We start from the raw sequence: 22783 nt of genomic DNA on the forward strand, positions 1-22783 counted from the left end.
GCATTCACTTAGCTTCTACTTGATCAGTTTGTACATGATGGAGTTTGTTCCCTCACTCTGTATCATGGGATATGAAGAAGTTCATCCAGTGAAACTATCTTGGGAGGTCTGGTGGAGCTAGTTATGCAATGAGAGCTAGTTTATGCAATGGAATATCACCTGCCTCCAGTCGTGGATTCCATGGCATGGCAGTACACTCCTTCAAATACAGCCCATACACTAGAATGCATAAATTTCAATGAATTTGAACTCTATGAAAAGTTTGAGTTCTATTATTAAATCATTCAGGACAAAGAAAAGACTGACACTGATGCTAAATTTCTTAAAGGACCCGGTTTTTAATCTACTTTAATTCAGAAACTAATTAATGGACTTTTAAATTCTTGGAAAAATCACTCTGTACCCAAAGAGTTAGTGCTGTAAGTTTAGGGAAGAGATGCTGTATTTTTCATACAAAACAAAGAGGTTTAAGTGGAAGATGGAACTCAACTTTAACTATGGAGCCATGACCAGCCTTTACATAATTCTATTTCAGAATTGGCGGCACAGTGAGTTCTCTGGGATGTCAGTTTATACATTCCTTGTGAGAGGGACAGAGCTCCGAACAGAAGTCATCATAAATATATGCACTGTATGTGGGGTTTGGAGGATGGTTTTTGGTAGATCTCTGTAGAAAACATGTTTTTTAAAATAAAAAGGTTAATTTTTGTTCAATTAAATAATCATCTGAGTGGTCTTTTAAATGTTGACACGTTTTATGTTGATATTATCTTATTTTAGTTGTTAATCATTTTACGAGTTTCAGTTTGAGTGTTTACCCAACGTATTTGTTGTTGCCTTGTTTCTTGCCTTATAAGAGATTAATCAAAAGTTTATGCTCACTACACATAATTAATCATGGGCTCAGAAACTGTGGTCAGTGAAGTATTTCATCATTTTAGATGACCAGTCCCATTGCCTGTAGCTTCTTCTAAATATGAAAACAAGAAAAAAAGAAGCTATGGTATCTGCTTTAAACAAAAGTTATCTGTAGAAGAAGGTAGCATTTCAGTTGTTTTTCCCATGAGCAATTTATCCAGCACAAGCTGCGCAAGCTGAAGCAGAAAAGCCTGAAAGGAGGACATGGCTCCTGGCAATAGGTAACTCCTGAGAGCTGCTTAAGCTACTTTGCTCTGCTCTGAGGTTTTTAACTTGTTTTTGGATTTTAGTGAGAGTGGCTGTATGGGGAGAAATTTAGAGTGCAAGTAGCATAGAGTGAATTATTAACTTATAATATAGATATGTAGGCCAGGGGCATTGGCCTCTCTGCTCCTCTCTGATCTATAGGTTTTAAGCTTAAGTTTGCCAGAAGCCTGCGAAAAAGAAGGTCTGCCCTGAATATACTTGTCAACTAAAACACAGTGCCTGAAGGTACACAAACCTCAAAGGGCCTCTTGGCCTAATTTGGAAGAACTTGAAGGAGAGCTCTGTGTAGCTCAAAAGCTTGTCTCTCTCACCAACAGAAGTTGGTCCAATAAAAGATAATACCTCACCCACCTTGTTGTTCTGATAAAATGTGTTTTATATTTAAGGGTTTGAATGTTTACATGTTGGTGTATCCCTTTTGTTACTAATTTAAAGTGAGACAGCCTTTGTACTTGCACAATTAAAAAAAAAATCCAATACCAAAATGCTAATCTTACATTAATTAGATGGAAGGGTGGTGTCCACTGCACTCTGTTGTATCAGCTTTTGGTAAATACAAAGTCTACAGGATAGGAGCCTAGAAATAAATAAATGGTGCTGACTTTCTCCTCCTTGTGTTATCAGTCACTCACCATTTCAGGACAATTTATTGACATAAATATCATGAAATAGTAAATTAGCTACCAGTCAGGCTTGGAGCAGTGCTTGCATTGCCCAAAACATATGTAGGTATCTTTAGGCTTTTGTGCCTCTGTTTCAAAAGTGACTTACATTTATTTTACTCCAAGGCCATTTAAAATGGTCTAACTTTGATCATTAATTTTTGCTAGGTTAGTATTTTTTCCAAATAAATTTTGCATGTTTTCTGCACTTTTAATTTGGGACAGGTATTTTTGCAAGATGATTTTAAAAGTGTAGTACTGATTTTTGTCTTCCCTTTTTTATTTCCTGCTGAACATGAACATTTTTTGAATTTACTCAGTACATTCTAAGCTGGTCAAATGTATTCTTTTTAAATAAGTCTCTTAACAGGGAGTGATTTTGCTATTTTGGTATCGTGGGATAAATGTTTTTGTGGGACTTATTGCATAGTTTACTTCTTTGGTTTCAATTACTTGGTTGTAAGTATTATCCCTCTACCAATATTTCCTAAATCTGGTACTCCACCTCGGACCTCTCCTCCTTCATTCAGCCCCTCATTTTCAGTGGTCTTTCTAACATTTCTATCTGAATGTCCAGCTGCCAATTCAGTCTGAACATGGTGTACACAAAACTCCACCATCCAGTTGTCCCCACGCCTTTCTCTGTTACTATATATATTGGTACCATCCTTCCAGTTACCCAGGTTTACAACCTCATTCTCATTCTAGACTCCTCTCTCACATGCTTAATCTCCTGGTTTCCCCATCTGCATTTAAATGTATCCCTTCATCTCTATTTCTGCTTCTGGGGAACGTAGTGGATAGAGCACTGGACTGGGACTCAGGAATCCTGAGTTCTGTTATCAGCTCTGCTACCCACCTTTTGGATGATCTTGGATAAGTCACTTTTTTCTGTGTCTAAGTCCCATCTGTAAAATGAGACTAATGCTACTTGCCTCTTTTTATAAAGTGTTTTAAGATCTCAGGCCCAAAAATGCTATATAAGGATTGAATATTACCGGGGGGGCTGATGCACAGGTCCCATTTCTGAGCAAGAATGAAAGGTTGTCTGAGGCTAGTACTTGGCATAAGGGTGTAAGGCTTTAGTGCTCATGCATTCTGCAAACCATATGGAAGGACCAGGTTGGTCCTCCTACAAGTAGATTAGCTTATGAAAATGTAGAGCAACTGGTTTTGGCAAAACCATGCACTTGCCAAAATTTTTGAGTTCTTATCCCCACTGGAGCATGCCTTCCACAAATGGACAATGTTCTTTCAAAGGCAGAAGAAATGCACATAGTGTTTTTATGTTTTTTATGGTTACTAAATTTTTGTGTTAAACTTAGCAGCTCTTTATTGTTATAAAATTACAGAGAAAATATTAAGATTTATAGGAAAGGCAGGAATCTGTAAATTGCTATATTTTTATCCAGTTTTTTTGGTTCCATGTTTCTCTTTACTTTTAGGCTCCCAGGTCTAATGTCCATAATTGTTTCCCTCAATATGCTTGTTGTAAGAAGCATTTCTGTCACTTGAGGATGCTTCATTATCTCTTCAAAAGAATTATGTATTAACCATTGGGAATCATACCTTTATTTCTTAGATATAATACAAGACCACCTTCCCTCCTACTTGACTGATCCAAAAGTTTTAAACTGCGCTGTGAAGAGATTTTTCTTTTTTTTCCTTGCAGACTCTGAGTGATAACCTGAATACAGACGATGAGCATGAACAAAGAGGAGATAAAGAAAGCTACCTCTGTGCAGTGTGCTTGGATGTTTATTTCAATCCGTATATGTGCTATCCATGCCACCACATCTTTTGTGAACCTTGCTTGCGGATGCTTGCCAAAGACAACCCAACCAACACTCCATGTCCACTGTGCCGTACTATAATTGCCAGAGTCTTTTTCCAAACAGGTATAAAAATGAAACTTTTTTAAATATAGAAAACACTTGTAACTTTTCCTTTTCCCATTTCTGGTCTGAAAAAATATGCAGCTAAAAATATAGCAAGAGCCCTGCTAACAGTATACAGTCAGCTAAATTCTGTTGTCATGTGTAAATAATAATGAACATTTCGGTAAATCCAGATATAAGTATATTCAGAGCAGAATTTGGCCCAGTGACACACATCATTAATGACTCCATAGTTAAGAGTGCATTGAGATTTGTTTGCATTTGAAGTGTGACTAAAATCCCTCTATTTCAGACTTTAGTGTTTGCATTTAATTTCCAGTTTTGGTGCAATAACTCTTCCTGTGCATTCCTTCTTAAATATTTATTAGCTTTTGCAGAGGAAACACTTTAAAAATGTTTCCTTTTTTAAATTTACCCTTGACGTCTCGTTTCTTTGGCTCAGTGTAACTTAAGAACCACAAACTCCAAACTTTATACGTGCACACATTGTCAGAATATGTCCCTAAAAGGCAACTTTTCAAATTTTACACTTAATCACAAAAGAATTTATTTCTCTATTCATCTTAAACTAATTTCATCATAGACTAAAATAAAACCTGACAGAACTGTCAAGGTCCACCATCTAATTCTATTCTTTGACCTAGATCCTCAAAGGTAGTTTTAGATGCCTAACTTCCATTTTGCATATAAATACCTTGGAGGATCTGAGCCTTAGACACTGGCCAGCCTTCCCCCCCAGACTCCTGAGCTCTGCTCTTCTGATTCTATAGAGTTTGGGAGGCAAGGTGAATTGTAGTTGTTCTTCAAAGTGAACAGGGATGTGTGGAAAGCAAGGGGTGAGTAGTACTACGTGAAATGAGTGAGGTCTTTGGGGGAAAGGTGGGACAAAATGGGCCAGTGGATCTTCTGATTATGCAAATCCACTGACCTTTACCTCCAATAGCAAGGGCTACTGCAGCCCTAGTCTTCCTCACTAGTCTTTTTGGAACCTGCCTACACCAAGCTCAGCTTTCTCTGCTTCAGCACAGAGAAAAAGATTTGGATTTAAAAAATTCAGAAAGCACCCATCACTGACAAGGCATCTAGGGCTGTACATAAACCTGTATCAAAGTTTTTAAAGTAATAAACAGAGCCCAGTGACTCTGTGTATCTGGGGCTTGATTTTCATCTGAGCCTTACGTGGCCTCTGTCTTTTGAAGGCACAATTTTAAATTGTGGGCACAACTTTTAGTAGTCAATGGAAGCCACATTGACTTGGCCCTGGAAGGGAGTCCCATAGTTCTGGTAGCCAATGCTTGGATTTTAAAAGCCTTTCCTCTTACCTACTGATTCTGCAAATCTATCTCTTGAATCTGCAATCCTGTTCCTTGCTATGGTAGGGAAAACGTTTTAAAGATTTTTTTTCTCACTGTTGGTTTCTTTGGGTGTATTGCTATAGGCAGGTTAATGTGGCCAGCAAGGTCCTGCCCATGCTGGGTTGTGTTCCTATTTTCAGAACATTTTAGAATAATAAAATTGCCCCCCAAATATTTCTTAAGTAACTAATGCCTGCTTGAGACTAATAACTCTTTATCCCAGAGGGTTATTAATCCCATCCCCCAAGAAAATGCCTTTGGTTCCAATCAGCCTTCATTAAATAATAATTCCTGTTAACCCATAATATGGGTGTGATTGTAAATCAGGGGTGGACAAACTACGGCTCACAGGCCGAATTCGGCCCACCAGCCATTTTAATCTGCCCCTCGAGCTCCCGCTGGGGAGTACGAGGGTCTGGGGCTTGTCACGCTCCAGCCGGGGAGCAGGGCCGGGGGCTGCTTCACACGGCTCCTGGAAGCAGCGGCATAACCCCCCTCCAGCTCCTACACATAGGGGCAGCCAGGGGGCTCCACTCTGCATGCTGCCCCCGCCCCAAGTGCCACCCCCGCAGCTCCCATTGGTTGGGAACTGCAGCCAATGGGAGCTGCAGGGGTGGTGCCTGCAGATGGGGCAGCGTGCAGAGCCGCCTGGCCACGCCTCCACTTAGGAGCTGGAGAAGACACATGCCACTGCTTCCAGGAGCCGCTTGAGGTAAGCACTATCTAGAGCCTCCCCCCCCAAGCCTCCCCCTGTGCCCCAACCCTCTGCCCCAGCCCTGATCCCCTTCCCACCCTTCTGCACCCCAAACCTCACATCCCCAGCCCTACTCCAGGACCTGAACCCCCAGCTGAAGCCCTCACCCACCTGCACCTCAACCCCCTTCCCCAGCCCAGAGCCCCCTCCTACACTGCAAACCTCTCATCCCCAGCCCCACTCCAGAGCCTGCACCCCCCACACCCCAACCCCCAATTTGTGAGTATTCATGGCCCACCATACACTGTCCCAGATGTGGCCCTCGGGCCAAAAAGTTTGTCCACCCCTGCTGTAAATAAATGTTCTAGACAATTTTTCAATCCCCAGTCCTGTCTACTAGGCTTGATAACTGGTGTTGTATCACTGTGTTTAAAGGAAATACCAGAATGTAAGCTGAGTAATGGAATCACAATCAGATGTATAGACTCTATGTTCATGAAAATGCTTTTATATTTACTAATTGTACATGCTGTACATTGGATCTAATTGTGTATGTCTGTACATTGAGTCATCACTACTTTCTAATAGGGATTGTTTGAGTAAGTGTGTGATGTATGCTGCCTGTGGTCACTTATAGCTTGTCTGCATCTATTTTTAATGTGTTTTCCTGCTTAATTTTAAAAGTGGAATATTTGTAATTCCACAAAGTATTTTTTCTTGGTCTTAATTTCATTTGCCGGTAGGAAGCTTGGAGACAAGGAGGTTGAAGAATAAATTTAAGAATTATGCTTTCTATATCTGCAAAATCTCATTCTCTTGTGATCTTCATCAACTTGAAAAGATCTAAAGATGTAGTAATTACAGAGATGTTATACAATAGAGAAGACATTTTTATTTTTTGTACTATGCATTTGTCCAAATACCTTTTCTGAATGTATTCATTTTATAATTATATCTTCTTTTCCATTAATTACAGAACTGAACAGCTCCACGAAATCTTCCTTCCCAAGAGAATATTTAAAATTAAAAGAAAGCTTTCAAAAATCAAGTTCTGCAAAATGGCCCTTGCCCAGCTGCAGGAAACCATTCAGAGTTTGGGAAGGTAAGAAAATTGTTGCAAAAAACATTACTGTTTGGACAATATAACACTGTAGACATGCAGAGCCTAGTTTTCAAGCATGTTCATGTGCAGTTAGGTCTTCATTTTCATGTGCAAATGTTTAGTTATAAATCTAAATGTCCAGTGTGCATGCACAGTTATGCCAATTGTATATGCAATTGTACACACCTTTTGGGAAATCTTTTATAAACGTAGAGAGGTATTTGTTTTATTCTCTGTGAAAAATTTCCGTCCCAGGTGTGGTCATTAGAAAGAAACCACAGAATCACTGTCTTGTAAAAGTGTAAAACGCCAGTTTAGAAATCTGTTAAATAGCGCTAAATGCTGCTGGCTTTCTGCACGTGAAACAGAATAAGAAATGCTGAACCATCGTTTTATGTCCTTTGTTCTTTTTTCACTTTGCAATATTGTATCTATTTATGCAGGAAATAATAGTCCTCTTGTAACTAATTTAACACCAAAATATTGGCTGTTAACTAAAAATTATTTAGTGTCGACTAGAGGATTAAAATGTCTGATTTTCCCTCTTCCCCAGTGTATCCCTTTATTTCAGTCCAAGGTCTCTTCTTTTCCTGGGCTCCATCAATATTTGCTGTTATAGCTGGTGGTGTGATATAACACCAGGTGATCAGAATATTCTGGTTGTGAGAATACTTCTCCAGAGGACTGTCTTGCCAACAATAGTATTCCAATAATTTTTCCTGTTTTTAAGACCAAGGCTCTTTGATTCTAAAAATATGTCACCTATTTTTAACTTTCTTGGTGACTCTATCCAGTCACCTGTTTGCAGGTCAAATAAGGTGGATTCTAGGTTATTACTTATAAAACTAGGTCAGGCAAGGTCATCATTTTGACACTGAAAACAATAAGAAATGCTCCAGGGCATAATATTGTGCACGTAGACTTGTGAAGTTTAATGGTTTGGGAGGACTTCTTTGGTATTGCTCACAGGCAAAAAGCTCCTGACAGCAACCAAGAAATAGAAAGCACATGACTTTCTTTTCTTTTTTTCTTTGAGCCATTTTTATTTTTATATTATATTTATGCTGGGTTTATCGTGTTGTTGTAACACAGTAAAGAGCAAACATGGGCATATAGTTGGTAATGTTATTTCACTCATTTATTAAGTGCCAATTGCATGCTCAGACAGAACATAAATAAATAAGGACAAGGTCACTGCCCCTGGGGGACTACAGTCTAAGATGCCACTGGGCAAGATGCTGGGCATAGAGGGAGTTGGGCACGCTTGGCACCTATCAGAATTGCTGTTTGCAAGATCAAGCGGTAAAAGGCAATGATCAACCAAGCACTCCCTAAGCTCTGGAGAATGGTTATTGCTTAGACTATATTTTCGTTAATTGGGGCAGAAACAGTGTAATACTGGAATAGGTCAGCGTTCGTCCACTTGGATTTTAAGGAAGGATTTGAATAAAGAGAGTCTGAGTTTCTGGGATAAGGATTTCAGGCAGGAGGTGAAATTAGAGGAGAAGGAGAGAAGGAAACCAAAGATGCAGTGAGGTTGTTAGTAGTGGTGGATGTGATTAGAAAGTAGCAGTGATGTAGGCAGGGACTGGAATGTCCAGACCTTTGAAGCTGAGGGTTCCTTTCTTTTTACAGTACAGTACTTTACTGCATTGCTTAAGTATAAGAACATATTTTGTGGGTGTGGGGGAAGTGTACAGAGAACTGATGGTATTACATACCCAGCAGCTGTAGTAGTTAGTGCAGAGCTGGTTGTTGTCTTCTAATTTAATGCAGGACAGGCTTCCCACAGGACAGAAACACCCCAAAATATGGTGTTCAGCTTTAATAGTGTGGAAGTCAGAATAAATGAACCTTGAAGATAATAGCCTCCCATCAGAGAATGCCAGATCTGATGAGAGTGTAAGTCCACAATGGATTTGGCTAGATGTCAGCAGAAGGAGGCTTTTGACAGCTGAACAGACTTTAGATTATGTAGGAAGATTTATTTTATCTGAACTGATCCAAACTTGTATAAAGTGCAGGATTATTATAGGCTTGAGGTCTGGACCAACAATTTTATTTTCTGAATTTATTCACTGATCTAAAATGATCCCTAGGCAGCGTACAAATGATAATTTCTGTAAGAATTGTCCTGAAAAATGTAAAATTGTTGTCTTTCAGAATCTAAACAGCAAAGAAGAACATGTTCACAGTTTCTTATTTTCTTTACACAAAAATTCTCAGTACTGTAGCTTTTCTATTTCTAGTCCTGAGAACTCCTTGCTAGCTTTTCTTTTCCAAGCATCAGTATAGCACATCTCCACTGTGATTGTTTCTCTTAGAACAGATAAAATATTTATTATACTCTTTATTTTGAAAACCTTTTTGTCAAATGCAACCAATTGCTGTATGAACCATATTTTAAATGGAGTGCTTTGTATATATGGGTGCCCAGATGTCTGGGCTTTCAAAACCTTCAGTGTTCAAGAAATGATGTATTGTTATAGATGGAGTATGAATTTTCATCATAAAACACCTAATCCATATGAAAGAAAATATTTTTAAGTCTTATCTTTTTGAAGGTTGTATTAAGTATATAGAACATTAAAATCTACAGTGTCATGGAAATAGTAAGAAGGGTTCAGGCAAAGGAAGTTATTCATACAGAGTCCACTCCACCAAACGTGCTTGCATTTGCTTAACCCGTCTTGTTTAGAGAGATCATTCTCCTGGGAGAAAACAGGAAGGGAAACAATGAGTACACCCCACAGTTTTGGCAGATGCTTTGATTTTGCCAATTTGTCATGCTATGTGATATAAATTTTAACTGGTAGGATCCTAGTTAGAGCCTAGGGACAAAATTTTTAAGGGCCTCCCTTTTATACATAATTCTTTTGAACGTATAACTCATTTGCATGTGTTAATCAGTAATTAGATGCCCTGATATTCAGTTTGCATATGCAAATACCCATTTGTATTTGCAGATGTGCTAACTGCACATACAAAAGAGGGATTTCAAAATGTGCTGAAATATTTCACAAGAGTGCATAAAACTGTACTATAAGTACACAATTACCGAAAAATAAACTCATCAGAAATGTTTTGATGAAAGATCACTTGTGTTATGTAAGAGCTAAACCAAGAGATTAGATTATATTCTAGCATTCATTTTTGCTTTATTTTTGAAGATGAAATTGTAAAGTAACTCTTTCTGGAATTGAAGAGCCTCTGCAAAACCAGAGCTTAAAAAGATATTTAAAGAAGGGACCGGATTAATTTTTTTTAATTGTGGTAAGTGTAATTAAGTAAATACATGCCTAGATAGATTTTTATACATTGGACGTAATAAGCCAAATTCTGCATTCATTTATATTTATATAAGCCCCTTAAATTAAAGGAGACTTCACAGGTGTAGTCAAGAAGACAATTGAACTCGCACTATATAAAACACTCATCAAAGGCAGATCCATTTATATACTATATTAACTGGTATTCTAATATTCAATTAGATCAGGGGTCTCAAACTTCATTGTACCATAACCCCCTTCTGACAACCAAAATTCCTACATGACCCCAGGATGGGGAACTGAAGCCTGAGCCTGCCTGAGCCCCACTGCCCTAGACGGGGGGAGCCAAAACCCAAACGTTTCAGTCCCAGGCAGGGGGACCTGGAATCAGAGCCCTGCCACCCAGGGCCGAAGCCCTTGGGCTTCGGCCACAGGTGGTGGGGCTTGGGCTTGGGCTTGGGCTTCAGCCCTGGGCTCCAGCTTGTCTAATGCCAGCCCTGGCGACCCCATTAAAACGGGGTCGCAACCCACTTTGGGGTCCTGTCCCACAGTTTGAGAACCGCTGAATTAGAGCATTACACTGTTATAAAAAATTAACGTACTTTCTGTCTACAAGGTAATTGTGCTGGTGTGGCAGTGTCCCTATAGGCAAGTCTTCTAAAGTCAGCTTGCTTAGTCAGATTCCTTTGTAATATGATGTGCCTCAGACGGTGCAGGGTAGGATTAGTGACCCACGTTGGGGTCATTAGAGCTAGGGTTTGTGGAGATATAAGCCCTGGAAAAAATAGCCATTTTTCAAAAAGTTTCTAGATTTTTCTTTTTTTGTGCAGAGCTAGAGCTCAAACTTTTGTTGTGCTGCGGATCAACATGGTCTCAATCGGTCCAATTTTATCCAGGGCACCACTTCATCTTTGGGTGGCGCAAACTGAGATCAGTATTAAGGAAACGTACACTTTTTACAGTGTGCAAGTGCCAGTATAGAAAAACAGCTAGAGAGTTTCCATTCCTGCCAGTTTATGAGCCTTAAAGCTTTACTCTTCTAGGTCCTCTAAAATCTAAACAGTTAATTGGATTGTTTTTAAATTTGCTGAGCCTTAAGGGAGCTCAGGGTAGGACTAATGATCCAAATTTGGAGTCTTTTGATTGGGGGTTCCTGGATTACATCTCCGCCCGCCCACCCACCCACCCAAAAAAAAAGGTTTACGTCTTCTGCTTGCACTGTTAAACTGAGGGCTTGTCTACACATCTCTGCAATTTGGACTACAGAGTTGTGAATTGCAGCACACACTATCACGCTGCGCTGTGGATGTTGCAGGCACGAACTAAAAGAAACCTAGTTCTCATTAACTTAGTCCTGTTTAAAAAGGCAACATTAATGCAAACTATTTTACCTGGACAGCACCATAACACACTCTGCAGTTCATGCTCTGTAGTCCAAACTTCAGGGCTGTGTAGATGTAGTCTGACACATACTAATGACTGGATGAATCACAGATGTCATTGAGATTGCTGGCTGTGAACTCACCATTCAATTTGATTTGTCCAATGATAAGTTAATCACAAGCCCTCACCTAAGACAAAAGAAGGTTTGGACTGAGTGGCTGGAATTTGCTACAATTTGTGAGTCATCGATGACAGTTTTCTTTTGAGGAGAATATAATCAAAGTCTTTGGGGGGAAAAAATCAGACGTTTGAATGCTTCTTAGAAGGGTGAAGGGCACTAGTTGAATTTGATGCAGTAGGAAAGGAGAAACCGGTGGAGGCATTTGGAGAATGAGGTGACGTGATTACAATGATGAGCAAGGAAGCTGAATTTAACAATCATATTTTGAACAAACTGGAGCAGGAATATGTATGTCATTCATGGAAGCCAGAAATGCTGAGACTACACTGGGGGGGGATCGATCTAAGATGCGCAACTTCAGCTGCGAGAATAGCGTAGCTGAAGTTGACGCATCTTAGATTCAATTAAAATTACTTACTTCGCGTCCTCGCGGCACTCGCATCCCTCCCCCGTCGACTTTGCTTCCGCCTCTTGCATTGCTGGAGTTCAGCAGTCGACGGGAGAGCAGCCGAGGATCAATTTATCGCATCTATACTACATGTGATAAATCGATCCCCGATAGATCGACTGCTACCCGCCGATCCGGCGGGTAGTGTAGACATACCCTGAAAGTCAAGTCAGGACATAATGAGGATTTAGGTTAGTATTTTAGCTGTGTGGATGGAGAGAAAAGTCTGAATCTTAGATATGTTTAGAGGAAAAAGTGACAACATCGGACATGATCTGGATTTGCAAAACAAAGGTTGGGAGAGTCAAAGGTGACAATCAGGTTACAAGCCTGGTGGGATAGGGATTAAGGCTTGTCAACAATATGAAAGAGAAATAGGGTATCTGGTGATACAGACATTTTAAAATTTTAATTATTTTTGTTTTAAATGAGTTCTGTCATGATAAGCTTTACAATAATTTTTTTCTATCAAATTGAAAGTTTTGCAAGATAAGCTGTTTGCTTTATGGCCTTTCTCCTAAATATATAAAGATTATTACATTGTCTTGTTTGCAAGAATAGACCTCTGGTCATAAAATGTTCAAATTTAATTTTAATTTTGCTGATGAATAAATGCTGAGTGCCTGGCTGTTGCTAAATCTTTTCAATTTATATTTATAGGATTTTGGTCAAACTTTCCATAAACTGGTGATTTTATATCCTCTCAAGACCTTTTTACTCAGACAAGACCCTATCAGCTTATTCAAAAAGTGGTCTTGTATTTTGTGTTTTTGATATTTTAGGGGGATCCCATACGTACAGTCTCTGGTATTTAAACAACAAATATTTTTAAAGATACTGGCTTAAGCAGGACATTGGGTAAGGATGACCTAATTCAAGCATGTTTGGACCAGGTTACATGCCTCCAAGGTAGACTTTGCACCTCATTTCTCTAAAGTCTTTAGAGGGCAGCACTGCTAAATGGAGTGAGCAAAGCTCAAAAATCATAAGACTCAAGGATCAGGCCAAGAAGCCTCGCCTTTTGGGTCAGCAAGTCATCCAAGGGAAGACTGAAGTTCCAGAACCCCAAGACCATAGGTGCTGGAATTAAGGGTGCTGAGGGGGCTGTGCTGTCGCATCCCCTGGCTTAAAGTGGTTTCCATCATATACAGGGTTTATAGTTTGGTTCAATGGCTCTCAGCACCCCCACTATACAAATTGTTCTAGCACTCCTGCCCAAGACTGATCACTTCAGGGAGAAGAAGTCATGACATTAATGAATAGACCTCTGCAGCCTTTCAACAGTCTCAGCACTTAAAGAAAGCCCGCTCATGACTAGTGCTGTTCTAGCAGTAACACTGTCTGGCTGATTGACTGAAGTTCCAGTTCCAATTTCATGAGACTCCAGAACACTGTGAGAGCTGAAGAGTTCCACTGTTATATCTTAAATATCCTGTTTTTCCTTTTCTTATGTTTGTCTTTTGTTTTTATTAGCTGGGAGATGGCCCAGGCTTTTTATTTTTAAATTTTGGGGTGTGAAAGTGTGATTGTATGTATGTGTGCATGAGCACCGGTAAAGTGTACATGAAGAAAGTGCCAGAAAGAAACTTCCCCAGATGTAAAAAGCCTTAAAAGATAGTCTCATAAAGATACTCCTTAAAGTGTGATTTGTATTGTTCCTTTAAATGTCCTAAGAACTTTAAAGTTGTCAGCTGTAAACTGCTAAACCAGCATTGTCAAACTTCCACTTCTCAGTGTTGTTTTATGGCCTGTATTGGAATCTCTGCTGGGTGAATGGGGGGAAAGGGGTAGCCCCCACATAAGAACTGAAGTCTAAGAAGGGGGCTTTGTATTTGGCTGTGAGGTTGTGGTTCAAACATTAGATGATGATTTGGTATCAGTATGAAAATATTTAACCAGCTCTAAGTTATAAATTTGATTGACTCAGTAAAACTGTTTAGCTGGAGTTTATAACCAAACAGACAGCCACCTCTTAGAGCTCTTTTTTAAGATTTAGAAGGATGGATTATTTGTTGTATTCCTCTGATGATTTAACTAATTTCATTTAATTCCAGTTCAGTATTGATGCTAACTTGTTGATTTGATTTTTATTTGATAGTTGTATTGCTTTATTCTTAGTTTAGTATTAATAGTAGCTTAGCTTTAGTGATTTTGGTTTTGATTTTGTGCTACAGGGGGAGTAAGTAGCTTCTCTCTGAGCTGCTTGGATTGTCCTAGGTGCAGGAGCAACGGCAGGGGCTGCAGCTGGGCAGGGAGTAAGAGGAGCCAGACCGTCATGATCCCCTCCACAGAGGAATATAAGCTGCACCTTGAAAAGGGGTGAGGCAACTTATTTCCCTCCCAGAGTGAGGGGAGCAGGGTAGGAACTGTAACTTCTGGTGGTGCCCCTGATATGGTGCAGCTCTATGCCCCCTAAACAGAGCTAAGACTAAAAGTTCTATCTAGCCCTATGTGTGCAGAGTGACCTATTGTGTGGCATTCTTGCGTGTTCATTTACTTGTTTTAAGTATTTGGATTTTGTAAACTGTGATACATAATATATATTATTGTTACTTAGCAACCTTAACTAGTAAAGTTTTGTGGTTTTAGAAGAGGAAAATAGGATTTGCCATACAATTAACATCTGGTATGCTGCCTTAGGGCAGTCAATACCGTATGCTTCAGAAGAAGGAAAAAAAAAACCCACTACACAATGCACCTGTTGCTAGTTGAACAATCATGTGCTTAGCAAGAGGGTGTCAGAATTCCATCCTGACTCCTGCAATAACTATGTTACATCCTGAAGTGTAAAATTCAGTTACCCCTATTTTAGCATGCATTCCAAGATGCAGAGAAGCCAATAAGCTCATGTCTCTCAAAGTATTAATTATAGAATTAGCACAGATGTCTGGATGGAGAAAGTATGGGTATTCTAGCAAGTCTCCCCCCACAACCCTCAGTTCTTCTTTCATATGCTTATGTCCAAGGGAAGAAAGTCTGAGACAGAAAAATACATTATTGCTAGTTTTACATTATGAATGTGGGGAGGAACTGTGCACAGCCACTTTCCAGTATGGACTAAATATTTTTAATGAAACTGGTCAATGTGGTGCACTGAAAAAATAGCAAACAACTTTTTTGTTGACATTAACAATGCTAGATTAAGAGTGTACATGCAAACCACCTGCATAAGTTTTACATGGATTTGTAAATTCATGCACTACAGAAGGTTCTGTAAGGTCATGCACTACAGAATCTCTGTCCTTCACTATATTCTTTACCAATCTGATCCCTCATTAAGATACACTATTCAGCTTTCTGGGTTGTATTTTAATCAGTGAGAACCAAATTATTACTCCATAAAACAGCATGTGGTTATTACTGTCACTTATTTATATTTGGTTATCTATTTAATGTTCAGAATATTATTGCTGCTTTGTGTGGAATACAACAAAACAGACAAAAGCATTCTATTGAGGTCCATGGAATGTAAGTCTATAGACTCAAATTAATGATAGCAAGAGTTAGTGTGCAAATACCTAACTTATAAATAGGAGAATAAACCTCATTGAATGGCAGTTCATCTTATTTACACTGAAAATCTCACCTTCATTTCCTGTCCAAACTAAGGCTGCCAGTTTTCTGTAGCAGCTGTAAAAGTTTGTAATTTTGAATTAAATTACATTAAATTAATCTTGCAATATTTCAAAGAGCAAAAGACTTCAGATGAACAATGGTGGCAGGCTGTTTTGAAGGCCTATATATTACTTACGAGAGGTGTAAATTGCCTAAGAGTTTGGCTGTGCACTTAACAGTGAAAGGCTAAAAAGAATGCTGAACTCAAAAAAGCGTGTTTTTTTTTAATATGTTTTGCCTTTTAGCATTTAAAACTTGGAAACCTATGCTGGAACTCATTGTAATTTTATATATGTTAAGGATTGTAGGAGCCACTACAAAAGAAGTATTGGTGATCCTTTGTAAAACCTCAAGGAAAAGTATTGGAAGTTACAATGTGAAATAACTACTGTATGTATAAGAAATAACTTTATTGGAGCAAGAACTTAATAATAAGATTTGTATGTAAACAATACATAAGGCCCTTAGGGTCCAGAGCCCAGGACTGCAGGACTACCAGGCAACTTGTATCACCAGGCTGCCACTCAACAGTAACTGTAACCTGTTCGTGCTCCATTCCCATGACCTGCTGTGGACACAGACCATGGGAAGTTCTACTCAAGGGTTTGACAGACAACAGCCTCAGGGCTCCTGATTGGCTCCCTGCCCTATCTAAACCCAAAGAGCACCCAGGAAGTGTTCAGGCAAGTGTGGCTATCTTGTAGTTACCATGACCCTTCCTGTTCCTCAATTCCTGGCTTTGAACTCATCTTGATTTGGACTTTGCTTCCGGACTTGGACTCTGACCCTGGTTATTGACACAGGCTTTGAACCTGACTCTGAATTCCTCTGCTAGTCCCAGTCTCAGGTTTGCCCCTGCTCTGACCCTTGCCGCTGACTGCCTTTGTTGGGATCCTGCCACTGTAATCCGATACGTTACTTTTTTATTTTTAAACATTGAGCATTTTCCAATATAATTATGTAGATTCTAATTTCACAGTTCCGTGGGCTGTATAAAACAGTGAGGGAATACAAGATTGCTATGGAGGTACCAATAGTTATGATGTTACTTGATAAGAATCAATGTTTTTCCTATTAACTGATATCTGGGGACAAAATTTCTCTAAGTTGCCTAATTACTTCTTTTCTTGTAATGTCCAAAGAATCAAATCTATATCAATCATTTTAGCAATAGCTTTATGATAAATTAAAGGTTATACCACAATTTTGACTCTAATTTGATTTTCTTTCCATTGTTATGTTAGTTGCCTTATGACAGGGTCTCAATGAATGAGCTATAACTATGTAGAACATAGTGGATATTTGGCACTCCTACAGAAGCAGAATGATTGGAAAAGCAGGTATAAATGATATAAGCCCAACAGAATGTCCATCATTTGGAATCACTACTGCTCAAATCCTGATGAAACATGTGACTGTCAGAAGTCAATTTGGAGATTATTTAAGGATGTCTGGCAACCTGCATGTTAATGGAGCTCAACTGAATTTGCAAATGAGTAATAGTAATATGTATAAGCAGAGAAAATAACTTTTTCAGCCCATATGAAAGTTAATCAAATAATGGTAGATGGACATCCAGCATATTCTGTGACTATGCCAGACTCCTTGTGGCCGACCTGGTGTAATTCTGCTATAGAAGGGGATGGGCTGGATAGGTGAGTGACCACGCAGGGACTGGGCACGGGCAGATTGTAGGAGGGGCAGTGAATCCACCACTGCACAGATCCACCCATCCTCCCACTCCTTTGAGAACTACATAAATCTCCAAGAAGACTGCTCTACCCATTTGCTTCATGTAGCCTCCATGAAGTGGCTCTTCAGCTGATCTCTCACCTGCCAGACTGGGAGGAGGATTCCAGATCTTCATACCTCCAGGCATCTGTCCAGTTAGTAGGGCCAGGTACTGGGCTCTGGACTGAGTCAGATCAACTATGGACAGTACTTGATACTGCTGTCAATGTAAACAATGGCAAAACACTCATTAGTTTCAAAGGGGTATGGTTGGGCCAATATTGTTAATATTGACTTTATGATACAATAATTAATTGATGTGCAAAAGAATTGTCAGAATTTTATTTGACTGATTTTGATTTATAGAAATGCTAAAAGGGGTACACATCCATATGGTGTAGGTGCCATTGTCATAACTTAAAAATATATACTGTGACAATTTAAGATAACCCGCCAGAGGCAATTCACTGCCCTGACAATTACAATTCTCTTTCCCCCCCTCCCCCGCCTCATTCCATTTTTAGATGCCTGGGAAAGATCAGTCTTACAATGATCCCTCATGGTTCTTTGATTCAGGCTTTTTCAGATTCAAGGGAGGAATTAAATGTCAAAATCGAGGAGCCTTCAGAACATGCCCTGCCAGCAGCCCCTCTCAATTTCTGTATATCAAACCATACTCTGTACTCCGGATACTCTGTGTATTTCAATAAATACATTAATTAAAATAAATATTCATTGTTAAACAATGGGTTTAGCTTACAAATTCTCGATTGCTAAGAGTGAGTGTGTGTTTTTGTTCATACAAGACACAAATGTAATGTAACAAAACCAAATGGGTGATATTTTACTGTCAGAAAAACAGCAAGTGATATAAAAAGTAAATGCTTTTTACAATCATTCTGTAAGTCTCTTAATGATGTTTTTATAAATGTAATTTCATAGTGAAATTAGTGAAACCAACAGACTATTCTGAGGAATTTCTCCACTAAAAAAAATTTTTTTTAAAGAGCAATTATAAAATATCAATAAACCAAAGAGTGGTAGTATTACCTAATATCACCACATCAGTGCCCTGCATTTCACCCTACTAGTAGGTGTAGTTTTAATTGGGAGAATCACTGCATGCTTTCATGTTAACTTCATTATTCCAATGTTGCACAAGCATGTCCAATATAAGTATTATTTTTCAATTGCATATTATTCTGTCAGACATTTTTTTTAACTGAAATTTTCCTCGGCTCAGAGTGACTTATTTCTTTTAAGCTGGAGCAAAATGGGTTCAGACATATTAAAAATGAAGAAAAAAATATATTATTGTTTGCAACTTTATTTTGACTACCACTAGATCTTCAGAATGAGGTTGTAGAAACTTGAAATTTGGCAGGGATATATATAACAGATGTGCCTTTTTTCTGTGCTTTGTGAAAATCCTTTTTGATTTCTGTGACTTATAAGGGCTAAAAAGCCTACTTTGCACATGGACTTGTTTCTGTTACACAGGAACAGGTTTTTACTGAATCTGCCAATGTTCCAGTGGCACTCTGCATGCTTATTCTTGTGATTTGGGTGGAAATTCTCATTCAATGTCTGATTGTGCTGGCATATTTATGAAAGTTGGGTAAAACTTGTTTTAATCTACAGGTGCCTGGAGATCATGATTTGAGAGGATGTTTATGGAATGAGACAAAGCTCCTTTTGGAGTTCTCCAATTTTCTGCTGCACTCCAAAGAAACCCTGCCTCATTCCATACAACATGGAAAAGCTACTGTTGAATAAGATCAGGATCACAAATCTGCTTCACTCAGTTCATTAAACGGGGCACTCAATGAAGCATGTCGCCTCAGAATATGCATAATAGGCAGGACAGAAAGTTCTACTGCTGTCTAACAAATAACAGTTGCTGTGGTATGCTACTAAGAACACAATAGAAATCTTTCTTTGTTTAACTGTTTTTGTTTTAAATATCAGCACTTGAAAGTCAGTCCCACCTATTTAGGCATCTAAATATGGACATCAACTTGATTTTAAGAATCTTAGCCTAAATATCGAACAGCAGCATCATTCGCTAAAGACTGTTCAGCCTTCACAGTGAATGAGGCAGGGGTCCTGTGGATAAAATAGTATGTCCTCTTGTTAAAAACTGTATCAAAACGCATACATACAAGGGAGCAGAGTTAAGATTTCACAGACAACCTTAACTTTGATATTTTCTAAATTAGAGTGCTGTACTATGTTTTCTTCAACTGTGTATGAAGGTCACTGATGCCCCACAATGCACCTTCATGAGCTTTAGGAGGAGTTAGATGGAGAGGGATGGGGAACAGGTCTCAGCCATAGTATGGTTCTTTGGACTCCCACATGCCAATATACAGCACAGTCCCTTTAGCCCCAAATGAACCGACATGGTTTCAATAGAGACTTGTGACCCTACAGAGGCCAGTAGGGTTGAAGGTGGTTCCTATAGCCTTCTTGAGGCTTATGGGCATTAGAAGTGGCCCCAAATGAGCTTCCTAAAGGTAACTGAAGATTCTTCTCTCATTCACACCTTGATAGTCCATATTTAGACAGAGGGGAAGGCCACCCTGATCGTCTTCTCCCGGGTTTTCTGCTCACTCCAGTCCTCCCCTAAAGTTTTCAGGATCAGGGCACTAATCCTACAGACCTCAGGTGACTTGTAGAAAGTGGGGTTGGATAAGAGCAGGAGGCTAGAGGAGGTAATCAGGGAGTTTTTCCTCCTTCCTTTGGAAATCTTGAAGTCTGTAGACGGAAAGAACCCCCCATGGCCCTTTGGGCAGAAAGATTTTTTTTTCTCTGATTGACCAGCCTCCCTTGCAATCACTTATGCTTTGAGTTCTATTTGGGCAAGGAAACAAGGGACTTCATTTGTATTTTTTCTTTCAGGTTTAGATCTCCACCAGTAATGTGACATTTTATACTGACATTTTATATGTGACATTTTATGCAGTAATGTGACATTGTCATGCTGAAATTGCTGAGCTATGTTCAAATAATCCAAAGTTATGAACTTTTGAAATTAGATTTCAGTCAACTAAATTTTGGACCTGGACACCAAAAGAGAAAATTTCACAAGTACTTAGTGCTTCTGTCCCATTTTCAAAATGACTCAGGCACCTGGGAGCCTAATTCTGATTGAAGGTCAAAGGGATGTAGGCTCCTAAGTGCCTGAATCACTTTTGAATATTATACCCTAGATCTTAGCTGGATGGGTCTAGTAAACTAGACTTTATAGTCTTTTCACTTCTCTAGTTTTCTTCGGGGGGAAGGGGGGCTTTTTGGATGGGATGGTTTTTGGAGGCGTGCTTGTTCCAAAGAAGCAAAATCTGTTAAGTGTTTCGGAACACCAGTAAATTCCCCTATTTTTAGGGTGACATAATTCAGGAACCCTTGGTCATGTCATGAAAATTTAGTAGAAGAGTCTACAAGTTTTGAGACAAATTACTTTTTTACATAGTTTAGAGGGATTGTCAGAATCAGAGACTTATATTCAGAACTCATTTGCAACACTAGTTATGCAGTGATTGTCAACACACTAATTTTTGTAATATGGCCCAAATGGCCTTTTCTTATCAGAAATTACTCACCTAGAATCACTCTTCTAAAGGAGACAACAAGCTCAGTGTGGATTAAATGCTTTTGCAGTAACATTTTTTCATAATGATGTAGTGTGGAAAAATGTAGCCCCTAATTTCTATGATTTAAATGTATCCAAATAGGTTTTCGGTGTATTTCAGGGCAAAGGACCATTTTTTGTTCTTTACTAGTGCGTGCTGAGAGCAAGGATTTCGTTTCTAGCCTAGTTGTACTATGGCCACTTTCAACTGAATCTTAATTGATTAACAGATGGTAAGTTAGGGTATGTCTACACTGCAGCTGGGAGCGAGTCTCACAGTGGAGGTAGACAAATTGTGCTAGTGTGGCTCAGAATAGCTAGTGGATGTGCTAAAAATAGCAGTGTGGACGTTGTGCCTCTGGCATAGACTCAGGCTAGATGCCCCAGATTAGACTCAGAGGATAGAATGGGTTTGAGAGCTGGAGCTACTGCCCAAGGTGCAAAGTCCACACTGCTATTTTAGTGCACTAGCTTGGAGACACATCCAAATAATAGGGAATTAAAATCTACTCCATATGTTGGGTGTCAAATCCTGATTGCTTTGCTCATGGAAATCAGTGGGATTACTCGTGTGGATAAAGTGAGCAGGATCTGGTTGTATATAGTCTTAATGCAGTATCAGAAGCATTTCTGTGGGTTTCTACAGCAAGAACAATTATAGAATAGCAGTAGTTTCCTATATTAAAATTGCTGTTCTTGAATGCAGAATGATTACATTATAAAGTCTAATCCAGGATAAATTTAATGCAGGTTGCTTGAAGTAAATCACATAGAGATACAAATCAAGGATTATATTTCTCTAAATCTTTTAGGCTCTAGCAACTACCCAGTCATAACTAATGTCACTAAATGTTTGCATAATTATACTTTGATTACAAGATGATTCAAAATTGTTGATGCAAAAATAGCCTTCTGGCATTTTGTGTTGTATTTACTATAAGAGTGGAAAGAAATAAAAGCAAATCACACATAGCAATCTTGATTAGGACCCTCTGGAGAGGATAATATACACTGAGGATTTATGTATAAAAGCACATAGTTATAACACTGGTGATAGAACTTAACATCAATTGCAAATTCATTCAAAAAATGGAAATCAGATCAAATAAATCCAGATTTATATTTGGAAATGATGTTTAACAAGTGTTATAAAAGAGAAGCAGATAACAATATGCTTCTACATGTCAAAACTAGATTTGAAATACAGGTTTTGAATCAAGATGTGGTTTTTATTAAATCACATCTTTGTAGTGTCAGGAAAAGTTGTAAAAAAGACTCCACTATTTTTCAATAAGTAAAGGTAATGTTTTCCAAATGTAAACATAAGCAAGGCCCATGCCCTGCAAAAACTTAAGCCTCTGCTTACCTTTAAACATGTGAGTAACCTCGTGGATTTCAATAGGGCTACTTAATTTCTTAAATGGGTATATGTAAGTCTTTGCAGGATTGGGGCCTAAAATAGCCTCCCAGTACAAATCCATAGAATAATTTTTTCTCTCCCTCAGTAGCTTGGCATTTTTTTAAACTATAGGTTGCAATTGTATCCTTTATGAAGTCAATGGGAGTTTTGACATTCACTGCATTGGAGTCAGAATTTCACCCATAATCTCTTAAAATGCATGGGGTTAA

The 22783-nt window shown here is 38.9% G+C and overlaps 1 protein-coding gene across 10 annotated transcripts in view; it reads left to right on the top strand.

Annotated features, from left to right (window-relative positions):
• The window catches only part of RNF180 (ring finger protein 180), a 135785-nt gene that overhangs the window by 107422 nt on the left and 5580 nt on the right, over positions 1-22783 (top strand). For 6 of the 10 annotated variants that reach the window (XM_039544739.1, XM_039544738.1, XM_039544743.1 and 3 more), the window contains 2 exons: positions 3520-3745; positions 6771-6896. In XM_039544739.1, coding sequence (XP_039400673.1) covers positions 3520-3745; positions 6771-6896 — 352 coding nt within the window. Of the gene's footprint in view, positions 1-3519; positions 3746-6770; positions 6897-10066; positions 10150-22783 lie in introns of those variants that run through there. The other 4 variants (XR_005600441.1, XR_005600442.1, XM_039544745.1 and 1 more) reach the window with 3 other exon arrangements.

This window comes from Mauremys reevesii, linkage group 6 (assembly GCF_016161935.1).
Source record: "Mauremys reevesii isolate NIE-2019 linkage group 6, ASM1616193v1, whole genome shotgun sequence".
NCBI classification, from domain to species: domain Eukaryota; kingdom Metazoa; phylum Chordata; order Testudines; family Geoemydidae; genus Mauremys; species Mauremys reevesii.